This window comes from Larus michahellis, chromosome Z, assembly GCF_964199755.1.
Source record: "Larus michahellis chromosome Z, bLarMic1.1, whole genome shotgun sequence".
Lineage (NCBI taxonomy): Eukaryota > Metazoa > Chordata > Aves > Charadriiformes > Laridae > Larus > Larus michahellis.
Window position 1 is genome coordinate 10,530,757 of NC_133930.1, and position 21,384 is coordinate 10,552,140.

At 42.0% G+C, this 21,384-nt stretch overlaps 1 protein-coding gene across 2 annotated transcripts in view; it reads left to right on the forward strand.

Annotated features, from left to right (window-relative positions):
* Positions 1 to 21,384, forward strand: part of DNAI1 (dynein axonemal intermediate chain 1) — a 161,139-nt gene that overhangs the window by 35,479 nt on the left and 104,276 nt on the right. For both annotated transcript variants that reach the window (XM_074570570.1, XM_074570571.1), the window contains 3 exons: positions 1,879 to 1,963; positions 2,984 to 3,101; positions 5,194 to 5,237. In XM_074570570.1, coding sequence (XP_074426671.1) covers positions 1,879 to 1,963; positions 2,984 to 3,101; positions 5,194 to 5,237 — 247 coding nt within the window. The remainder of the gene's footprint in view (positions 1 to 1,878; positions 1,964 to 2,983; positions 3,102 to 5,193; positions 5,238 to 21,384) is intronic.

A 21,384-nucleotide genomic window follows, 5' to 3' on the forward strand; every position in this document is an offset into this window, starting at 1 on the left:
TTCATAGACCTGTCTCATGTCTTCCCAAGCCATCTCTTCTCCAGACTGGCAAGTCACAGCCTACTCAATTTTTCCTGGTACAGAAACCATTCCAGAACTTGGTTCCACGTTCTATTTCATCCTTTCAGAGATGGGAGAAGATGACTTCACACTTTACTGAAGGAGTAGGCAAACTATGGATTTATAAAACGTGTTGCAAGTTATAGAATTTCCTTTTTTTTTTTCTCCTTTATCCTGTCATCCTTATGTAGTCCTTTGAGTTTCATGCTCTTTGAATCAAGACCCTCAGTCTCCCCTGAGTCTGTGCAGAGACTAAGAAGCAGAGGACTGGGACACACATAATCTGAAGTCACATTCTTGGTTCTGACTATGACTGTGTGGTGTAGTTTTGGCAAGTCATCTCACTTTTTTTTTTCATGTTCGGTGCGCTCTCTGAGCTATGTCAAGGATGACAAGTTTCTTTTCAATGTCATCACTGTGGAGGAAATTGTGCTGTGCTGTGAGCCATCAGTCCCTAGCAGGGGTTTGAAGATGAAAGGCTTTGTAAAAGCAGTAGTAGATGGAGATTCAGGTCCTTGGAGCAGCATGCTCTCAGAGCACTTTGCATATTCCTTGGCATTCTCACATGATTGCACAGAGCCGTGCTGGCATCACCCTCATGGCCCAGCGCAGTCTGGGGACTTTTAAGCCCTGTCCTTCCAGTTGCTCACACCCAGGCTTCTTGTCCTACTTGCCGGTTAATCCAGTTTGGATTTTGCTAGTGATTGCACATACGCACAGAGGATGGAGAATATAGTCACACAAAAAATAGTTAGGAATGGATTTTAGTAAGAAGATGATTATAAGACTGTGGTGATCACGCACGGGGCTCTGTCAGACAAGCACACCAACCAGCCACCTGCAGGCAGTTAAACAGCCACCGTTATGTTCTCTTTTCTCCATTTGTCCATGCTGCTTCTTCCCCCATCCACCTGGATTTCTTCCCTTCTCCACTCTTGTCTCCTTCCTGCCTCTAATTACTTTTTCCCCATTGGTCACATTTTTGCTATGTGCATACCGAAGTTTGCTGATTTTGGTATAGTTTCCTAGGCAATCTCAGCCTTATGTGATATTACTGATACAGTTACCTAGGGACTGCTGGCCTTGCAAGATGCCACTCCCCAACAAGATTCCAATACTTGCATACCTGCAGGTATATCTGTATACCTTCACATACGTAGGCTTGCCCACTTGTTGTGTTCCCTGGGCAAGAGGATGAGATTTTCCACAGTATCAAAACAGTTGCTACAAGAGATGGACAGCAAATTGTCCTTTGCATGTTGGTTATATATTGTATGAGCTTATGGATCTGTGAAGGCATTAAGTTGAAATTACCCAGTGTTTGACTGAAGGACTCCTAAATCCTGCAGTCTTTACTTAACACATGAGACCTTAAAGCTCTCCAAGTAGGGACAAGAGAATGCTCATGCATGATCAAGCATCTATGATTTCATTACTGGAGCTAATGAACTATTAACAAGTGAGACGGGGGGAAGGTTCATGTGTGTGCTTTTAGCGCATCCCATCATGAGGTAGTTTGAATGGGTTGAGGAAGACAAGACTCTAAAAGCCTTCTCAGCTAAGTAGCTTCCAGTTGAGCTAAATCATGATCAAACACTGAAGTTACTGCAACTCAGCTATGGATGGCATCTTGCTAAATTTAGTAATAAAGTCATTGCCTTCATTCAAGTGCCCTTATCATTAGGTGCTGGTGTGAGGAGCTTCAAATTATCCTGTATTCAAGATCAAAGAACTGAAGTTTTTCAGTCACACAAGGTCTGAAGGACTTGTAAACAGATAGGAAATACATTTTCTCTTCCTTGTTTTTCTTTTCAACAGAGTGATGATATAACCAAGATCTCAAAGGCTGCTAAAATAATGGAGCGGATGGTGAATCAGAACACATTTGACGACATTGCACAAGGTACAGTCCTGCTGGGAGATGCTTCTAACTCAAGCCAGATGTCCTGCTTTGAGTGGCCACAACCATAGCAAGGACAGGACAGGGTAGAATAGAATGGAATAGAATGGAATGGAATAGAATGGAATGGAATAGAATGGAATGGAATAGAATGGAATGGAATAGAGTGGAATGGAATAGAGTGGAATGGAATAGAAAAGAAAAGAAAAGAAAAGAAAAGAAAAGAAAAAAGAAAAGAAAAGAAAAGAAAAGAAAAGAAAAGAAAAGAAAAGAAAAGAAAAGAAAAGAAAAGAAAAGAAAAGAAAAGAAAAGAAAAGAAAAGAAAAGAAAAGAAAAGAAAAGAAAAGAAAAGAAAAGAAAAGAAAAAAGAAAAGAAAAGAAAAGAGAAATAGTGCTAAAACGAACAGGGCTCGGAACCTGCTGACTCACACAAGACGAACAGTTCAGCAGACCATGGGAATGCAAAGGGCATGCCACATCAGCCTTGCTCTGAGCTGTCTGGGGACAGTGGGTCTGGTCAACATTGCCCTCCCCGCAGCACTTCTCTCCCTCAGCAGGTACTTCCCTCCTGGATGCAGGTGCTGGTGACAGCAACCAGTGCCAGGCAGCTCTCTGCTGGCATACGGGTCCTAGCCATGGTGACATACTCGCTCTCAATGTGATTTTGCAAGGATTTTGCTGTCTCTGCTCAGCTCCCTCCTGAAAAGTCCACATCAAGCTCTGGGAGTGGCCTGAGGTCACTCCAGGCTTCTGCTTTCTTGTTCATCCTTTGTCAGCTTTTAGATCATCAGATTTTTTTGTGTAAGGACTTGGTGCTTGATAAAATGCATTTAAATGGCTTAGGTGCTGGTTTGGAGTTGAGACTTAAGGACTAAGACAGTTTTTATAATAACAATTGGGTTGTGCAGAGGCTGTGAGGATAACAGACTGTTTTTTAAAGCTTCCCTGGCCCTACACCATGCTGATTTATTTCCGAGTTATATACCAGGACCTTTTCCTTGATTACTTTTTTTTTTTGTTTAGATTTTAAATATTTTGAGGATGCCTCTGATGAATACAGAGACCAGCAAGGAACCCTCCTCCCACTCTGGAAGTTCCAGTATGACAAAACCAAGAGACTTGCAGTTACTGCCATCTCCTGGTAAGTCTTATTACAAACTTACTCTCGGCTGTTTCGCAGGGGAGTGGAGGTACTCGAATGTCACGGCACCTTAACAAGGCAGGGCTGGTTTCTCTGAAAACACCGTTTTCAATAGTTACAGTCAGCTGCTTTGGCAGCACCTAGATATGCCTGATGCTTCTGGATGCAAAGCACCTTGTGGAAGACTGAATGTGCCAGGCTTGTGCCATGCAGCAAAACATGATGGCACAGCAGGGTCTGTGCAGCACTAGGGCAAAGTGAGTGCCATTAGCAGAGCAAAGGAGAGTCCCTTCCTGGAAAGCTCGGGTAGATATGTCATATCTTTGGGCAATATGCTGTAGGAATCAATCCTGAAAAGCCCAGGGGAGGAGAAGGAGTAGCAACTATATTTTTGACAAGTATCAACAGAGTAGAATTAAAGCAACAGAAAGGGAAATGCAAACATTGCATGTACCAGACAGGTAGCGCCATAGACTGTGAGGCACTGATACCAGACAAGACCTTTATGCTTGGTACATATTCAATCACTGCCCAGGCAACAGTGGTATTTGTGTACTGGGATCTTACACAGTTGCGTTTAGTAGGCATTTGCCCTGCAGTCCACTTTTGCATATTTATACCTGGTCAGTCCAAAAAACCAATCACTGATAGCTTCAAATCAACTCTTTTTTTCTGAGATGTTATCGCCATGGCTATTACCATGTAAAATACTCATCTACAACCTGAATGAGTCCTTTTACTTTTTACTGTGCTTGATCCTCCCCAGAAATGGCTTGGTTCATGCACTGAGCATGAGAGATACATACTCAGCTCCTGCCTTGTGCTCCCCTGCAGCTAGACCTCCTCTCACTTGTTTGTGGGGCAGAGTGAACACATCTGTGTCTTGCCAGAGAGGATATATGGAGAGACAGAGCAAGATTGCAGTCTTCTGTCTTTTCAAGACACTGCAGTAATTATACTTTAATAGAATATCAAGGATACAGTCGTGTGAGAATTACAAAATAACAGTAAAATGAGATGTAAAATTCGGTGTAAAGGCATCTTTTATAGGTAGTTTGTGCTGCTGTTATTCTTGTCTCCAGTAAATGATAACGGAAAGATGGCCCTGAAATTGGAAGAAGGACTCCAAATTGCCCTGTGTAATAATATTTTCTAATTTAATTTTTACTCTCACATTGTTAGCAGTGATAGTGCAATGAGTGGGTAGAGCAAGAGCATTAGAATGCCTAGCTATTAGCCCAAGTGAAAAAGGAGAAATGAAAGAAGAAGTGGTTTTATTTTATTGATTCATAATAGCAAGTCAGAGAAAACGCTCATTAGACAATTTTCACATACATTCATTTTGCAGAATTGCTATCCATTGGTTATGCTGTGTGAACTCAGGGACAGCAATGGTACTGACCTTTGTCCCATGTAAACCCTACAGTAACTGTCCACACACAGCAGAAGTTGTAAAGAAGGTAATTTTTTTTCAAATAAAGGGGCTTTAGAAGGCATAGTAGACGGCTAATTGCACACAGTTGGTATGCCTCAGCAAATATGCTGTCCACCATCTCGGTCAGAAGGGAATTTCCCTTCCTGGTCTGTGGGAATGATCATGAATTCATGAACTGATAGCTGTCTCTTGAAGCATCCCTCATTATTTAATAACAGGTAGGATAAGTAAGTTTATTGTGTATTATTCTGTTGTGGTTTAGAAACTCCTTTATTCTTGCCCCTGAAAGATGAAAATCAACACATTCCTGCCTTTTTCCTTTCCTCAAAGACCTCATTTTTAAAAGCAAACTTTCTGTGATTATGAAATGGATAAGTCAAGAAGTGCTAGAGATTGATATCATGTCTGTCTGTGCCCTTTTTGTCCTTTTCATCTGCTTCTGTGGTCTTCTGTTGTTTTATTTTTTTATGCATCTTAAGTCTGGAAGAATTACTCATACATGAACTTTACTAGTGCATATGTTCAAAGGATCAAGTTCTCAGACTGTATGCAGTCCTGTGAGAACAGACTCTGATATTAATGTGTGAAACTGTGCATTTCTATGGAACTATATGGCTAATAATAAATGCAATCTTATATATATATATTTCATTACAGGAATCCAAAGTACAAGGACCTATTTGCAGTGGGGTATGGCTCTTGTAAGTAACAAATGCAAAAGGATCATTGAGAAATTTAAAATATTAACAGGTGCACTGAGATCAAACCATATAATACTCTTGAGCATGGATTGCATCTCATAGCAAAGACTGACCTAATTTGAAAGCAGTAAGTTGAAATTGAACTCAAGATAGGGATTAGGCCTTTACATTCCATGACATAAACATTCAGAAATGCATAGGCATAGGCAGCGTTAGCCAGGGCTTTTGGTTTGTGGCAGTGCTGACTCTACTTTTGGTTAAGAACTTGCCTCTAGAAGCACCACTTAATCCCTTTTGTCTTACTTGATGGGCTCTGATTTCTCTCTTCCTGCCTTTCTAAGTGCTGAAAGACCAGATAGGTTATGTTTTGCCAAAAGCCAACCATGAGAGACTTCTCGAAGTGTAAACTCATTGCTTTCTTGTTAGGAGACACCTTCCAGGGGCCTCTCAGAGGACAAGCTTTCCATGAGGGCACATCAGGCCTGGATATTGTGAAAAGGCACTTTCCCTGCTATGGTCTCTGGGATTGGACATGGGATAATTCTGAGAAGCAACGAACGTAGGGTTCAGGGGTTGTTGTGTATTACTCCATATTAATCTCTATCCAGTATTACTGCTCTCATGTTCAGGAAATGAAAAAGAATTCTAACAGGTTGATGTTTTCTGACCTTTGTTGTTGTTGTTTTGCTGTGTGCATTACATCTACCTGATCAGTTTATATACTTTTTTTTTAACAACATGGGAATCTGTATCAGCAACTTTGCATTTCCTTCTTTTCGCAATCTCTTGTTGCTTACAAGATTGCTGTATTCTGAATTCTTGTCTTAACATCTCCCCCTTTGCTCCTGTGTTAATTGGCTAGTAATGTCACTGTGAATAAACATTCTCTCTTCTGTTCTCTCACTCTCTTCTACTTTCTAGCTCTACCTGAAGTGCTGACTATCATGAACAGCTTTTTAGGCACAGAACAGAATTCTGGTAGTTCCCTCCAAGGACCACTGCTTCCCAGGGAAATTCCCAAAGAGAGGAGACCAGTTGTGAGGCAAGTTTTCCTGGGGTCTTTCTCACCCAGGTACTGTTGGCTCTTCAATGTTACTTTCTCAGCAGTCTACTCAATAAACTTTTCAGGTCCCCTGAAAGTGCTTCTGGGACTAGCCAGGACCCTACTCTTCTTCCACTGTTAGTAGCTGCTGTAGAATCACATTGCTGGCATTCTCAGGTAGTGAACAGTGACCTTAAAGCCTAAGCTTTACATCAGATGGGTGTTGTTAATTAACAAGGGAATACAGATGAACAGCTGAAATCCCAAACTATTTTAAGTCTCTGGCTTTTCCTCAGAGCTTGTGAAGATCACAGCAGTATCCCACCTGGACATCTCCAGGGCATCTGCTCCTTGCAAAAGGAGTTCTTACCCCCAGTTCTTACCATTAAGTCTGACACAAAGCAGAGAGGGTCTGAGAAAAGAGCAGTATTGCAAAGGCAGCAGAGCCCTCTCCTTGCTGCAAGAAGAGGACAAACTACAGAACAGGCACACTACAGTCATTAGATTTGTGAGAAGGACTAGGCGTTTTGACGCAATCAATCTCCCCACTGTCTCTAGCAGAAGAGGCGTCCTTCTCAGAGTATTAGTATTTTATTTATTTAAGAAAAAGCTGACTCTTCTGTAGGGCACTAATAATTCTCCATCTGGCTTGAAATAAAGATCACTCATTGTGTTACATGTAAACAGTGGTTAAGAATTGCAGATGGCACGATTAAACACTAAAATTTTTACCCTAAATACCCCAAACTAAGGAATTCTTTGTGGAGGATAGAGAGTGGGGGAGCCAAAGAGAGGACCTTACCAGTAGCGACATTTTTGCCCACCAGACATTTCAATTTATCTGTATGTGCTTGAAAAGTACAGGTGGACATTTTTGCTAGTGTGCTTTGTGCTGAGAAAGTTAGAATCTGTTGTGAATATTCTGAACTACCAAGGCAAGTAATTTGGTATTTATTTTAAGGGAATACCTTTTTTTTTGAATGAACGATGAAGGCTCTCAGCTGTGATAAAATGACTAAGGAAATTCATCGTTGTGAAGTATAGTGCATGAGGGATAAATAGCTCAGCACTGGGCTCCACGGAGATTGCTATTCCTGTTATTCAGGAAAGTGATCTTGAAGTAATTCAAGTACATTTTCTTTTCAAACACTTGGTAGTGCTCAGCAATACTCAAAAAGGCAAAACAAAAATTGATGGGAATCACTATGAAAGAAGAAAAAACCTGAAACTTCTGAATACAGTGGACACAAAATAGAAAACTAAATATAAAGCAGCAGTATAAACAACAATAGAAAACTAAAAAGAGAACAAAACAAGATATGTGATAAACTGGCCTCGTGCTTACTGTGTGCACTTCTGTCTGTGAACTCCGAAGAAGAATGTGTTAGGCTGTGGAAGGGTTGGAAAAGGTCCAGAAAAGGGCAGCAAGGATGAACAGAAATATATATAATGACTCGTGATCAGAGAATATAAACAGTCTAGGACTTTTAAATAGACTAGGGCGAGGGACTTGTTGTGGGTCTGTGAACTCATGAGTGTATGGGGAAAGTGAAAAGGGGTCAAGTGTTCATTATTGCCCATATAACACAAGAATGAGAAGACCTTATGAAATTATTGAGTAGCCGGACTAAGACAAATTTAAAACAGAATATTATGATATGTAATGAAATTGTGGAATATTTCTTCCTTCCTTTGTGATCTGGAGGACAGAGATACAGGTTAGATAAACTCATGGAGGGCCAGATTGCTGTTGGAAGGACAAACCATCCAATTCAGTAAATTCGTAACTGTAAATTACTGAAAGCTCTGAGTACGTATAAGGAAATAGACCTATATTTGCTGAGGTTCTTATAGTATTTAACCAGGTGCTACTCAGTACTGTTGGAGATAAGATACTTGGCTACAGGGACCTTTGGTGTGGTCCCAAATACCCATTCTTCTGTATTTCTCTGTGAAATGCATGAAATGCAACCAGATGGATTGTCTTCATTTATACTGGTAAGAATTGTGTTCTGCTTGCAATATTGCAGCATTACATTTTCCTCTTAAAATGACATTTTCCTCTTGAAGTTCACTCCATCTGAGTCCTAGAAATGTTCCTGTTAGTTTGCCAAGAAGCCTAAATTGGCCCGACTATGTCTTTAATTCAGTAGGCAGCAGCTAGTTGAAAGAGAAGATTAGGATAAGCCTTTGCAAAAGAAAGCATGTTGAGAAGTGCTTAGGATATTCCTTGCCTTGTACATCAGCAGAAAATCTTACTGTACTCACAGCTCCTGTGCTCAGAGAGTGTAGGAATTGGGCACTGCCTTCCCACTGGCCTGCTACCCAGGCTCAGGAGAAGAGATACAAGCTCAAGGATGGTAATGTCCCCACTTAGACTGTTCAAACAGTTCTTCTAACTTGTTACACTAAGAAAGATCCTGACTAGTGCTTTCTGGGTTGTTCAGAAGTATTTGTTGTTTGTGTTAGTTTTGCCAGGGTCCATTGTGACAAGGGCAATACACAGATGCAGAGGAAGGCAGGCCTTAAGTCAGTGGCTTGCCATCTAAGTGGGCAAGGGATCCAGAAGACTTCTTATCCCATTTTTATAGCAGACACAGGGGCATAGTTTACCTGATCCAGCTGTAGCCGGATGAGTCTCAGCCCTAAGCTTCCCCTTTAGTCAGCAGTGAGAGATCAGCGCATCCAGAGCCCATCCATTCTGCCGTAAGCCGGGTGTCCAAGAGAGGAACTGAAGTAGCCCTCTGGAAGCGGTGGTTTCTCCCTGTGGACTGTAGAATGAGCCCAGGCAGAGCACGTAGCCTAAATCCCTGTCTGTTATAGGACAAAAGTGAGGAGCGATGAATCCTGGTCAGAGGAAATAGTCCTGGAGTAACACAGGGGCTGGGGTAGAGCCAGGAGCAGAACCCAGATCTTTGGATCTGTGGTGGCCATAATTACATCACCAGTCTTTTGTGCAGCATGCATTTGGGAGCACTGCCAAGGTACAAGTAATACATTTGTCCTATTGCCCGAAGTATACTTTTAGAAACAAAGGGTCCCTTGTTTACTATGGGTCCATTTCACTCCAGTGTGGCAAGTTCTTTACAGAGAGGCCCCTAGCCTCTCCCTTGCTTTTGTATCACATTTCTGGAGTCTTCACCAGTGATTTATTTGGATGGGGATTCTGATGCTAATGGCATTTCTTTGGCATGAGACGGTCTCTTCTGAACAAGGAAATATTGTCATCGTAATTTGCAATTCAGGATCTATGCTGCTTGGCTGGAATTAATTTTTATTCCCATCAGGAGGAGCTGTCTTTCTGTTTTTGTTTTTGCATAAATGAGATTTCTGGGTTGCTGGCTAGACTGACAGCCTGCAGTGCAGGGTTCAAAGAAGCTGTGATGGGTGTTGAGCTTGTGTTCTGCCTTGATGATGGGAGCACCACACTCAGGTCTTAGCAATCACCTTAGTTCATGTTCCAGAAGCAAGTGTGCCTCTGACAGCCTTCAGAAATGAATTTTTGTGTGCAGCTCCATCTGTCAGCACATGAAGTGAGGAGGGAAAAACAGTATTTGTATAGCAAATATATTTTATCCTACTGTTTCTTTGCACTCAGTGGATGTAACTTGCCAGTCACAAATGATGGGTGAGGAGTACGGACTCACACTTACTTTGGCAAAAGTGTCTACTCAGTTATTCACAGTGCTGGGTCTGAAGCGGGGCCTCATGTAGACAGAAACAGACCATGTAAAGATGCCTATACTGCTCTAGCTTTCTTGTGTAACATCAGCACGAGGAATGCTAGTACAGTGTCCTTATACTGGCGTGACTGCATCCAAAGTAAGAGTTGTAATGGCTCTGTGACTGAACTAAATTGGTGTAAAATCTGGGCCAGTGCTTTCACAGAGATGAGATGGTATTTAATAGATGTCCTGAGGCTCCCTGGTGCTGAGGAGTCATGGCTGAACACTGAGACCACTGGCCAGCTCTTATTGTACTCTCCTACAACATAACGTCAGGTAAACACAGACTAGGTGTACTTACAGAACAGTCTTGTATTTTCCCATTTCTCAAATGCACTGCCCAATGAACATAGACAGTCTTTTATTTACTGTGCTCCACTGATTGAGGCTGATGGATGGTCATTGCAATAAGGATATTCCCAAATGGGACATGCTCAGGGTGCTTCGGAGGGAACAGGGAGAGGACAAAATGAGCCAAGTGGCTTTAACAGCAAGGTACTGCAGTTTCCTGACCACCTCTGTGCTTTGTAGGCATTGCTTGCTCTGCTGGTGGTCTCATCCTTCACAGTTCTGCCACTCTTCAAATCAATTGAATGCATTCATCCTCAATGCTCCATGAGCACTTAGCACTAAAGGATGAAGTAGAGATCCTCAAGGAGCTAGCTCCTCAAGAACACTGAGAAACATTCTTTCAGGAAGGGTAGTGAAAACAAGACAGCAAGATGAATGTCCAATAAGATTGGCAGGGTCAAGGAACATGCTTCTTTTACCTTACAATTTCTTGGCTAGGATCTGATCCTGCACAGACAACTGAAAGGAGCAGTCATTACTACACACCATAATTCATGATGAGAATTTGAAGAATCAGGCATTTAAATTAGGGATTAGAATAAAGAAAATGACTGGTTACAAAACTAGCTCACTTCTAGAGGGTAAAAGTCATCCTTCTGGGACAGAGAGAATATGTTTGGAGGTATGCCATTTTCCTCTCCCTCTTTTTGCGCAAGAAACCTGGGCCCCCTCTGTCTAGAAAGCAAACAGTGGAAAAAATAATTAATAGAGAATTCCCAATCCGTGATTCCCTCCAAAGATTTAATGAAAATTAAGATCATCTCCATATTGTGCACCACTTTGGTTCATACACAGCATGTTCCAAGCCCCAAAGGCTTCTGCTAGCCCAAATGCTTTGTTTTCTAGCAAAATATTTCTCTGCCAAGTATGAATTTGAGAGGAAAAAGTAAGAAATCTTAGACTTATAGAATGGTTTAGGTTGGAAAGAACCTTAAAGATCATCTTGTTCCAACCCCCTGCCATGGGCAGGGACACCTCCCACTAGACCAGGCTGCTCAAAGCTCCATCCAGCCTGGCCTTGAACACCTCCAGGGATGGGGCATCCACAGCTTCTCTGGGCAACCTGTGCCAATGTCTCACCACCCTCACAGTAAGGAATTTCTTCGTAATATCTCATCTAAATCTATCCTCTTTCAGTTTAAAACTGTTACACCTCATCCTGTCACTGGATTTCCTGACAAAGAGTCTCTCCCCATCTTTCCTGTAGGCCCTCTTTAGGTTCTGGAAGGCTGCTAGAAAGTCTCCCCAGAGTCTTCTCTTCTGCAGGCTGAACAACCACAACTCTCTCAGCCTGTCCTTATAGGAGAGGTGCTCCAGTACCCTGCTTATCTTCATGGGCCTCCTCTGGACTCGCTTGAGCAGGTCCTTGTCTTTTTTATGCTGGGGGCCCTAGAGCTGAACCACCAGGTGGGGTCTCATGAGAGCAGAGTAGAAGGACAGAATCATCTCCCTTGACCTGCTAGCCACACTTCTTTTGATGCAGCCCAGGGTACAGTTGGCTTTCTGGGCTGCGAGCCCACATTTCTGTTTCATATTCATATGCACCAATACCCCCAAGTCCTTCTCCGCAGGGCTGCTCTCAATCCATTCATTGCCCAGGCTGTCTCCATGTTTGGGGGTGCTCCGACCCAGGTGCAGGACCTTGCACTTGGCCTGGTTGAACTTCATGAGGTTTACACAGGCCCACATCTAAAGCCTGTCCAGGTCCCTTTGGGTGCCATCCCTTCCCTCCAGTGTGTTGACTGCACCACTCAGCTTGGTGTTGTCAGCAAACTTGCTGAAGGTGCACTCGATCCCACTGTCTATGTCACTGACAAAGATGTTAAAAACTTCTGGTCCCAATACGGACCCCTGAGGGACACCACTCATCACTGGTCTCCACCTGAGCATCAAATAGTTGACCACAACATGGAGTGTGACCATTGAGCCAATTCCTTATCCACCGAGTGGTCCATCCATCAAATCCATGTCTCTTCAATTTAGAGACAAGGATGTTGTGTGGGACAGTATCAAATGCTTTGCACAAGTGCAGGTAGTTGTTGTCAGTTTCTCTTCCCTTATCCACCAAGGCTGTAACCCAGTCTTAGAAGGCCACCAAATTTGTCAGGCATGATTTGCCCTTAGGGAAGCCATGCTGGCTGTCACCGGTCACCTCCTTATTCTCCATGTGCCTTAGCATAGTTTCCAGGAGGATCTGCTCCATGATCTTGTGGGGCACAGTGGTGAGACTGACTGCCCTGTAATTCCCTGGGTCTTCCTTTTTTACCTTTTTAAAAATGAGCGTTATTTTTCCCCTTTTCCAGTTAGCGGGAACTTCACCAGTCTGCCATGACTTTTTGAATATGATATATACTGGTTTAGCAACTTCATCTGCCATTTCCCTCAGGACCCTTGGATGCATCTCATCAGGTCCCATGGACTTGTGCACATGTAGGTTCCTCAGACAGTCTCGAACCTGATTTTCTCCTATGGTATGTAGTACTTCATTTTCCCAGTCTCTGCCTTTGGATTCTGTGAATTGGGTGGTGTGGCTAGAGCACTTGCTGGTGAAGACAGGGCTAAAAACATCATTGAGTACCGTGGCCACCTTCATATCGGTTGTAGCCAGATCTCCCATTTCACTCATTAGGTGGGTACCATTTCTTTCATCTTCCTTTGTTGTCCTATGTACCTGAAGAAACCCTTCTTGTTATTTATTATGTCCCTAGCCAAGTTTATCTCCAGCTGTGCCTTGGCTTTCCTGATCCCCTCCCTGCATTCTCGGGTCATATACCTATAAACTCCCCAGTATGTATATCCCTGCCGCCACTGCCTGTGCATTTTGGTTTTGTGTTTTAGTTTGGCTAAGAGGTTTTGAATTAGCCAAGGTGGCCTCCTGCCTCCCCTGCCTGACTTCTCGCTCATCACAATTGAGAGCTTTTGTGCCCTAAGAAAAATGTCTTTAAGTATCTCCCAGCTCTGGTTCGCTCCTTTATCTCTGAGGGCATTTTCTCAAGGGATCACATGCAATGGCACCCTAAGCAGTCGAAAGTTTGCCTTTCTGAGGTTTAGGGTCTTACTCTACATGTTACCCATCCCATATCCCTCAAGACTGAGAATTCTACCAGGCAATGATTGCTGCAGCCCAGGCTACTCCAATCTTAACCTCTCCAATAAGTTCTTCCACACTAGTGAAAATGGGTCCAGCAGTGCCTCTCCTCTGGTTGAGCTGTCCATCACCTGTACCAGGAATTTTCCTCAACACACTCCAGTAGTTTCCTGGACTGCTTGCATTTCACTGTGTCATTTTTCCAGCAGACGTCTGGGTAGTTGAAGACCCTATCAGGATCAGGGCCTGAGAGCCCTCTCCTGATTGGAGAGGCCAAGGTATCCGGTATCCAGGTTCTTTCAAGGGAATTATAGAATCATAGAATGTGTTGGGTTGGAAGGGACCTTTAAAGCTCATCTAGTCCAACCCCCCTGCAGTAAGCAGGGACATCTTTAACTAGATCAGATTGCTCAGAGCCTCATCCAGCCTGGCCTTGAATGTGTCCACGGATGGGGCCTCCACCACCTCTCTGGGCAACCTGTGCCAGTGTCTCACCACCCTCATTGTAAAGAACTTCATCCCATTGCCCTTCATCCTATATCACTACATGCCCTTGCAAACAGTCCCTCCCCAGCTTTCCTGTAGGCCCCCTTCAGGTACTGGAAGGCCGCTATAAGGTCTCTCTGGAGCCTTCTCTTCTCCAGGCTGAACAACCCCAACTCTCTCAGCCTGTCTTCACAGGAGAGGTGCTCCAGCCCTCGGATCATTTTCGTGGCCCTCCTCTGGACCTGCTCCAACAGGTCCATGTCCCTCTTGTGTTGAGGGGTCCAGAGCTGGATGCAGTACTCCAGGTGGGATCTCACGAGAGCAGAGTAGAGGGGGAGAATCACCTCTCTGGGTCTGCTGGCCACGGTTCTTTTGAAGGCAATTTATTAGGCACCCTGTACCCTGATGATTTCCAGCTGTGGTTCTTACTGCATGATGCTGTAGAGAGCCACTGACACATTAATGTCTTGGCAGTCTGACTTAGGGCAGATGCTCTCTGACATACAGTGTAAGATCCCGAGCATGTAAGCAAGACGTGTGCCAGGCATCAGAAGGGTCTTACTGTATCACTGCAGAATTGTGCCCTGCCCTGCTGCATAGATTCTCGTCAGCTATGGACAGTCTCTTGATTAAGATAAACTTGCAGAAAATACAAATCTGGGAGCTGGGTTGGGTACCAGGAAAACATTCCTTCCTGATCCCGACAGAAGAGTAATCAGATCATTGAAGCATAAGCTGTCATCATAACTCTCCTAAGGCAAGCCTACAGGTGTCCTGGGCATGGGGAGGGCAATCTTCTTCTTTGAGTCAAGAAAGCAAGTAATGGATAACAGGGCTGCATCACATCCTACGTTCATGTGCTGGATGGAGGATTTTTCTTAAAAGCTGTGTCAAGGCATGTGTTTTAGAATGATGCTCAGTTTTCTTGTCAAAATTCCATCTGATGGTGAGTCGTTCACCTCCCTGCTCTACTGTTCCAACTTTGAATTTGTCTGCCCCCAGGTAAATGGTATGTCATTTCAAGGCTGAATTTGTCTAACTTAAATTTTCAGCCATTGAATCTCATTATTCTCTTGGCAGCAAGCTTAAAAAGCCTTTCCACCAAGTCCCTTCTCCATACATGGTGTAAGTGCCCGTATGAATTGATGAAGACTTCTCTCATTTTTTTCTTCTTTAGGCTGAACTCATCAAGCCATGCTCAAGACTTATTTTCCATCTGTTACGTTATTTTAGTGAACTTTCTCTAACCTTTTTCCAATGTACCCACATTCTTCTGGAGTGCAAATGCCATAACCAGGCGTACTCACCTAGTTTTTCTCTTATGCATGCCACCCACTGTTGTGTCATCTTCAGGCTCTCTCAGCAAACATTTTGTATCATTATGTAGATCAAACTAAATATATTAGCCAGTGCTGGACTAAGAACTGGTGCCTGGGAATTTGCTCTGGAAACCATCTCTGTTCATTTCTCTTTCTGTTTACAGCTCTACTTTAGGCTCTGGCAGTGAACGAGTTTTTAATCCAGCTAGTGTGTGCTCTGCTAATTCCATGTCATATAGTTTTAAAATCAAATATTCTGGTGTACTTAACTGAATGCCAAAGGAATACACAGATATTATTCTTGTTAGCACAGTTATTTCATCAGTCATCCTGACAAGAGGGATGGCAGCTTTGACAAGACATTTACCCTCTGCATAGGTCTAGGGATCTAAGTAATAGGGGAGATAATTCAGCAGGACTGAGGTCCTCACACTGAAGGGGTCTCACTGCATACAGATAAGGTCTGTGATCATTAATTCATGTTAACTACTTGTTAGAAGCTATAATGCTTTATCTGGTGTTGAAATGTAGATAAATCCTTCAAGTTTTCTATGAGATCTCACTCAAACTATGGAAAAAACAACTTTGGAGGCCAGCTCTCTGAAACTCACAGGGAGTTACATTACATTACATTACATTACATTAGAGAGTCATAGAAAATAGAACTGAAAAAGATTTCAAAAAGTTATTAGTCCATCTCCATGCAAGACAGTACTTTATTTAAAACATGAGTTTGAGGACTAAACTTAGTCCACTTAATGAAGATTGCATGCAGTGTAATTCCTGGCATGGCTGAGGGCAAAGTCCTAGAGATGACAGGCAATCCTTGTGACAAGGACAGAAGTGTATGTTTGAGAAGGAGAACCCTAAAAGCCTGAAAACACTGATTTAACAGTATAGGCTGAGATCTTAAGGAGAGTCAGTGTTAGAAATTGTAACACGTGTTTGCATGTGGATAATTTTCTTCTCTGCAGTGGTAGATTTAAAGGTTGTGGTGCAGCATGTGGAAGACACTCTGGACTGAATTTACATAACAACCTGCTATTAAATTTGGTAATTTCTGATAAATGACCAAAGAGCTTTAAGTAAAAGCACTAAGAGGATTGAATACTGCCTAATAAATTCAGATCTCTGAACCAGCTCACAGAAAGTCTCTTCCAGGTGGCTTTGGATATGTTTATATATTTAAATTATATTCCCAGAACAGGGACAGAAGACTTCTGTGAGGGAAGCTCCCTGCTAATCTTTCTCTAAGCTACATGGGTTTATTTTTATATTGAGAATAGAGATTGAAGACCTTGTCAGAGAGCGAAAAAGCATTTTAGATGGCTTAGATGAAATTCCTTGTCCTCTATAAGGCTGTGTGCACATGGGATTCATGTGAGGGGACTGTGCTGGAAAGAGGGGGGAGCTGGCAGCTCCCCAGTCACATAATGGCCTGTGTGCTGGACTGTTTCCAGCTGTGAGCTTCAGCCTTTCTGGACCCCACGGCAGAGGTACTGAAGTTTTCTGACTGCAATACCACAAAAGGCTGATAGAGATTAATGTGGCCCATGCACCTCAAAGAGCTCTTCATATTGCAGTCTGGATTCAATTTACTATTTGGCCTATATTTGTAGAAAGCACTAAAATGCTACAACAGACCTCAGCTTTGCGAAAACATCTCTGTGTCTGTTCGGAGGCACGTGCCCAACACTGATCTGAAGTTGATAAAATTAAAAACATCTTCAGTGGTAAAAGACCCAGGAGGTTCACTCTGACTTTTTGGTAACAGGTCTCAGAACTGTGTTGGGCCAACATGGTGGCTGAGCATTTCTTTTTAGCGGTGAATTTATTGTTTATTGATGTTTTGGATATTTGCACTGTAAGTTGAAAGACTGTTGCATTTTGCAAATGCTGGTGATGCCAATTATGGATGGTAGTTGATATAATAGTTAGTGATATCTAACTATTAACACTTACTTTATATTGAGGAAAATAAAGGAGACAATCACAGAATGAGAACATATTGGTTGCTTAGTTGCCAGTGATTTTAATTTATTATATTTGTTATATCAGGCAGAATGAAGCCCCACTAAGTGATATGTGAAGTTGCTACTGTAAGGGAATATTGCAATCAGAAAACAAGCATCAACAAAATAAGCACAGAGAAAAAAACTAAAAAGGAATATGAGAGTCTTATTTGTGAACCATTGAAGAACATTTGTATGGACACTGAGTACCCTCACAATCAAAAAGGAAGACCCTGGAGCACATGGGCCTGCTCTGTATTAGTTTATGGATGCTGTTTGTGCTATGTGACTTTTTAACAGCTGTAAGGAGTTTTCCATGACTACATTGTATTAATTAAAAGAGGCTGCTGGGGAAAAAAAGGCAGGAAATAAAACACAGCGATCAGATGCATCTGAGGCAAGCATATCAAAAGTCATTAATAACTAGGTCTAATGCTAATCTATGTTTTCATCCATGAAGAAGAAATAAACAGAACATCACTGCTGATAAAACGTTTTGATGAGACAAATATCGGAGGGGTGGTAAAAAATGGAACAATCAGATCAAAGAGTGATTTAGATCCCTTTGTAGCAGAGCACAAAGCATCACTCTGCGTTACAGTGTCCAAGCATACGTTCAAAGAAATCCCAACCATACAAGGGGGAGCCCTATCTTGAGGAGCAATGATTTATAAAAAAGCTTGTGATGAAACCCCGGTGCTGTACTGCATCAGAGATCCTTTGCTCTATAGAGAGGGGGGCTTGCAAAGGAACTGACAGGCTAAAAGAGCCTTTTATATTTAGTGCCGGAATGACTACACTGGAAAGGCATGCTCACCACTGCTGACATGCCAAGGAGAAGCAAATGATAAACTGGGAAGGGTTCAAAAAAGAATGAAAGAATGATCTAAGAACAGGACAACTGACCTGGGAAACAAATTCAAGGAATTCAGTTTGTTCACCTTGTCAAAGAAAAGCTTATTAGGTAGTTGGATTTCGGTCTGTTAACTCCCTGTATTGGGAAAGCAGATGATGTAACAAAGGGATCTTTAATCTGCCAGACAAATGATATAACAAGATCAAAGAAAAGCTGGAGCTACATGAATTCAGGCCAGACAAAGTGTGGCTTTTTAATAGCAGGTGGGTAATTGAGAACAGTTAATTTTGGCATGTGGTGAATTCCTAACCTCTGGAAATTTCAAAATATGGAAATTTTAAAGATATGATGTTTCTAAGTTTTGGTCTGCAGCAGCCATGATTTCTTTCATTTGAAACAATATTTAAGGTAGGAAAATCTTACATTCTTTACATCTTATATTCTTCAGGAGTCTGATTTATTCACTCTTCTAACCTTTACAAAGGCTGCTCTTTCTAATTTCTGTGTTGGAGGCTTTAAAGTTCATTTGCAAAACATCTGTATCCTCCTCCATGGTCTGAGAGTCTTTGAAAAACCTCCCTAGTGGAATCAGTGTTAGAAATTTAAGCCATAACTAATTGTGGTCAATTAAATGTAATTACACTGAAAATTACTACACACTAAAATTTAAGTTTTCCAAACACCAAGTATCTCCTACTACACAAACAGACTGTGGGAGTGTAAAATTGACAGTACCTATTATACTGCCAACTCTGTTAGTAAATATAACCTAGTAAGTATAATGCATTAAGTGAATCATATGAAAGATTAATTTCAGTTGGTGACTTAATTACTGATTTGTAATTTAAATTCTGTAAGCTTTGCCTAATTTTTTCTAGCCTTAACATTTTCATTCGTTTAATTTTAAATCAACTTGTAACATCATCTTATGCTGTAGCATTTTGTTAAGCATGAAATAATAAAGAGCTCAGTTGATGTGTTTGGGGAAAAAGATGTATTAACAGATTTTACAGGGCCTGGAGATCAAAGGAGCTGCTCAGCCATCCTGCTGTGTCTCTGGTGCATTGCAGGCCATTAACTCACAACCACTTACCTCTCTGTGTAGCCCCTTTATTTTGACTTGGGCATTTTTATCCACAGGAGACTAAACATTTGTGTGCCATGGAGTCTTACCTGTTTGATAAAGCCAGTCTGATGCCTTCCCTTTCTTAGCTTTGTCCCTGGAAACAGCTGCATTTAAGTTACTGTGGGAAATTCTTTTTTTAGCATTTGCACAATAGAAAGCAAGGAGAGATGGGTTAACTCTCTTTGTTACCTATGTCAAGGCCTTGTAATGAAAATCAGCTAAAAGTCTTTCCACCCGTCTATACTGAGAGAACCCTTGACTCAGCAGGAGATGATCAGCAGATGCTGAAGACAGACAAAATAGCTCTACACACTCTCTCTTGAAAGCATCATCTTGTGCTCTATTTTAAAGATTCATTTTCTGAAATACAGATGTTTTTATGCCCATGTTCTGTATGACAAACACTATTTGTTTGGATTTGTATTTCCCATTCCCGCCAACTACTAAGGTTACATTATTATCAGAGTTTGACTTTTCCATAGCAAAAGCTCTGGAATCAAGTCTACTTCTCACACTCTAATGGAAGTAGCAAAAATATTGTCAGGGTCCTGAGGGCAGTAGAAGGCTCTGGTGGCCTCTCATGACCCTCACCAGCTTAATTTTTCAAAAGCAGAGGGACAAGCCCAGGCTGCTGAGGCCCCTGCACCGCCGGCTGCGTTATTGTGCTTGGGTATCAGCTCCCCATGTCTTCAGGAGCAGCCAGTGATTCCTGCAACCAAGCCAGACACATATTCTGTTGCCCTGATAACCCAGTGTTTAGGCAGATAAATAGCAAAGTAAAATCTGGATAAAACACAAGACAACATTACTTAGCCATAATGAATTTACTTATGGCAGATACTTAATTGTTTTTCCATATTAACTTGTTCTTTAAAGGACTTGGTTTTCTTCTGCTTGCCTTATTTTTATTGCTGAAACCTTGATGTGGGCTGCAAAGCAGATTTTCTAATCTGAGAGCTTTGAGTTCTATCTGAGAGATAACCGTAGCAAGACTGAAGATCCGGCCTTGATTTAACTTTTTGCGTTAGGATTTCTAGGATGAGGTTCACTAATATGGGTAGATTCACAAAGGGTAGGAATCTTGTAAAATCCTTTTACCTGACAATAACCCAGGTTTATATGGCACTTTCTTCAGAGAAGTTCCAGAGCGCCAATGCAAGGGAAGACTAAATTAACTGATTTGTTTAGCCTCCACAGCGCTCCCCAAGTATATTAGGGCTGATAAATGCCAAGGAGGTTTAAAAGCTGTTTAAGGCTAGTGGTGCAGGCACATATCTTAGTTTAGAGGAGAGTTTGGTGTGCTACGGATTTGCTCTGGATGCCTGCCATGAAAAGGCTCTGGATCCAGTGACCTGAGAGGTCTTTCCATTTCCCTAGTTTCTCAGATGCCACTGTGGTTGTGAAATCAGCCACACGGATAAGGAACACTGCTGGCTCCATTAATTTTATTTATTGCCTCATGCATACTTTACTGTGGTTTAGTACTATTAAAGCTTAAAAGTTTTAAAATCCTGGTAAGAAGATAGAGCTATTGTTAATCTTTTATGACTATAGGAATGCAGTCTCTGTAGTAGAGCGATGCTGTTGAAAAACCTGATGATCATAGAAATAAATTGTACATAATCTCATTATGATTTTTTGAAGTTAGCTGTTGCAGGTTTAGATATGATCAGGTGATCTGCATTTTTCAGTTGCATTCAGAGTCTTTCAAGCTAAGGAGGCCCTTTAATGATGAATCCCTGTGCAGAGTCTGTAATTTGGCAAGCAGTTCCCTGAGAGTAAGAGTGGGATTTAGTGTATTGAGGGGGTTGCTACAGAAAACATCCTTGTTTCTGTCCTGTGATGTGGAAGATGCTGCAGGAATTCTTAATGAGCAAGTTGCTGTGGGGCTTAGATGTAGTGGATATAGTGTCTTGAAATAAATTTTGATGTCTTTCAGCTGTAATGCTTAAGTACCTGCAAACATGATACTCCAATCAGTTTGTTTGGGTTAGTTTACTTTATATTGTGACAATACTTTTGTGTCTGTGCACTGAGATGAACTGTAGCTTAGATGGGGAAAAGATAAATCACTATATGTGAGGTCTACAGAGCTCATGGTCAGACCTTCCGTACAGACATTATTAGCAGTGGTGGACTGTC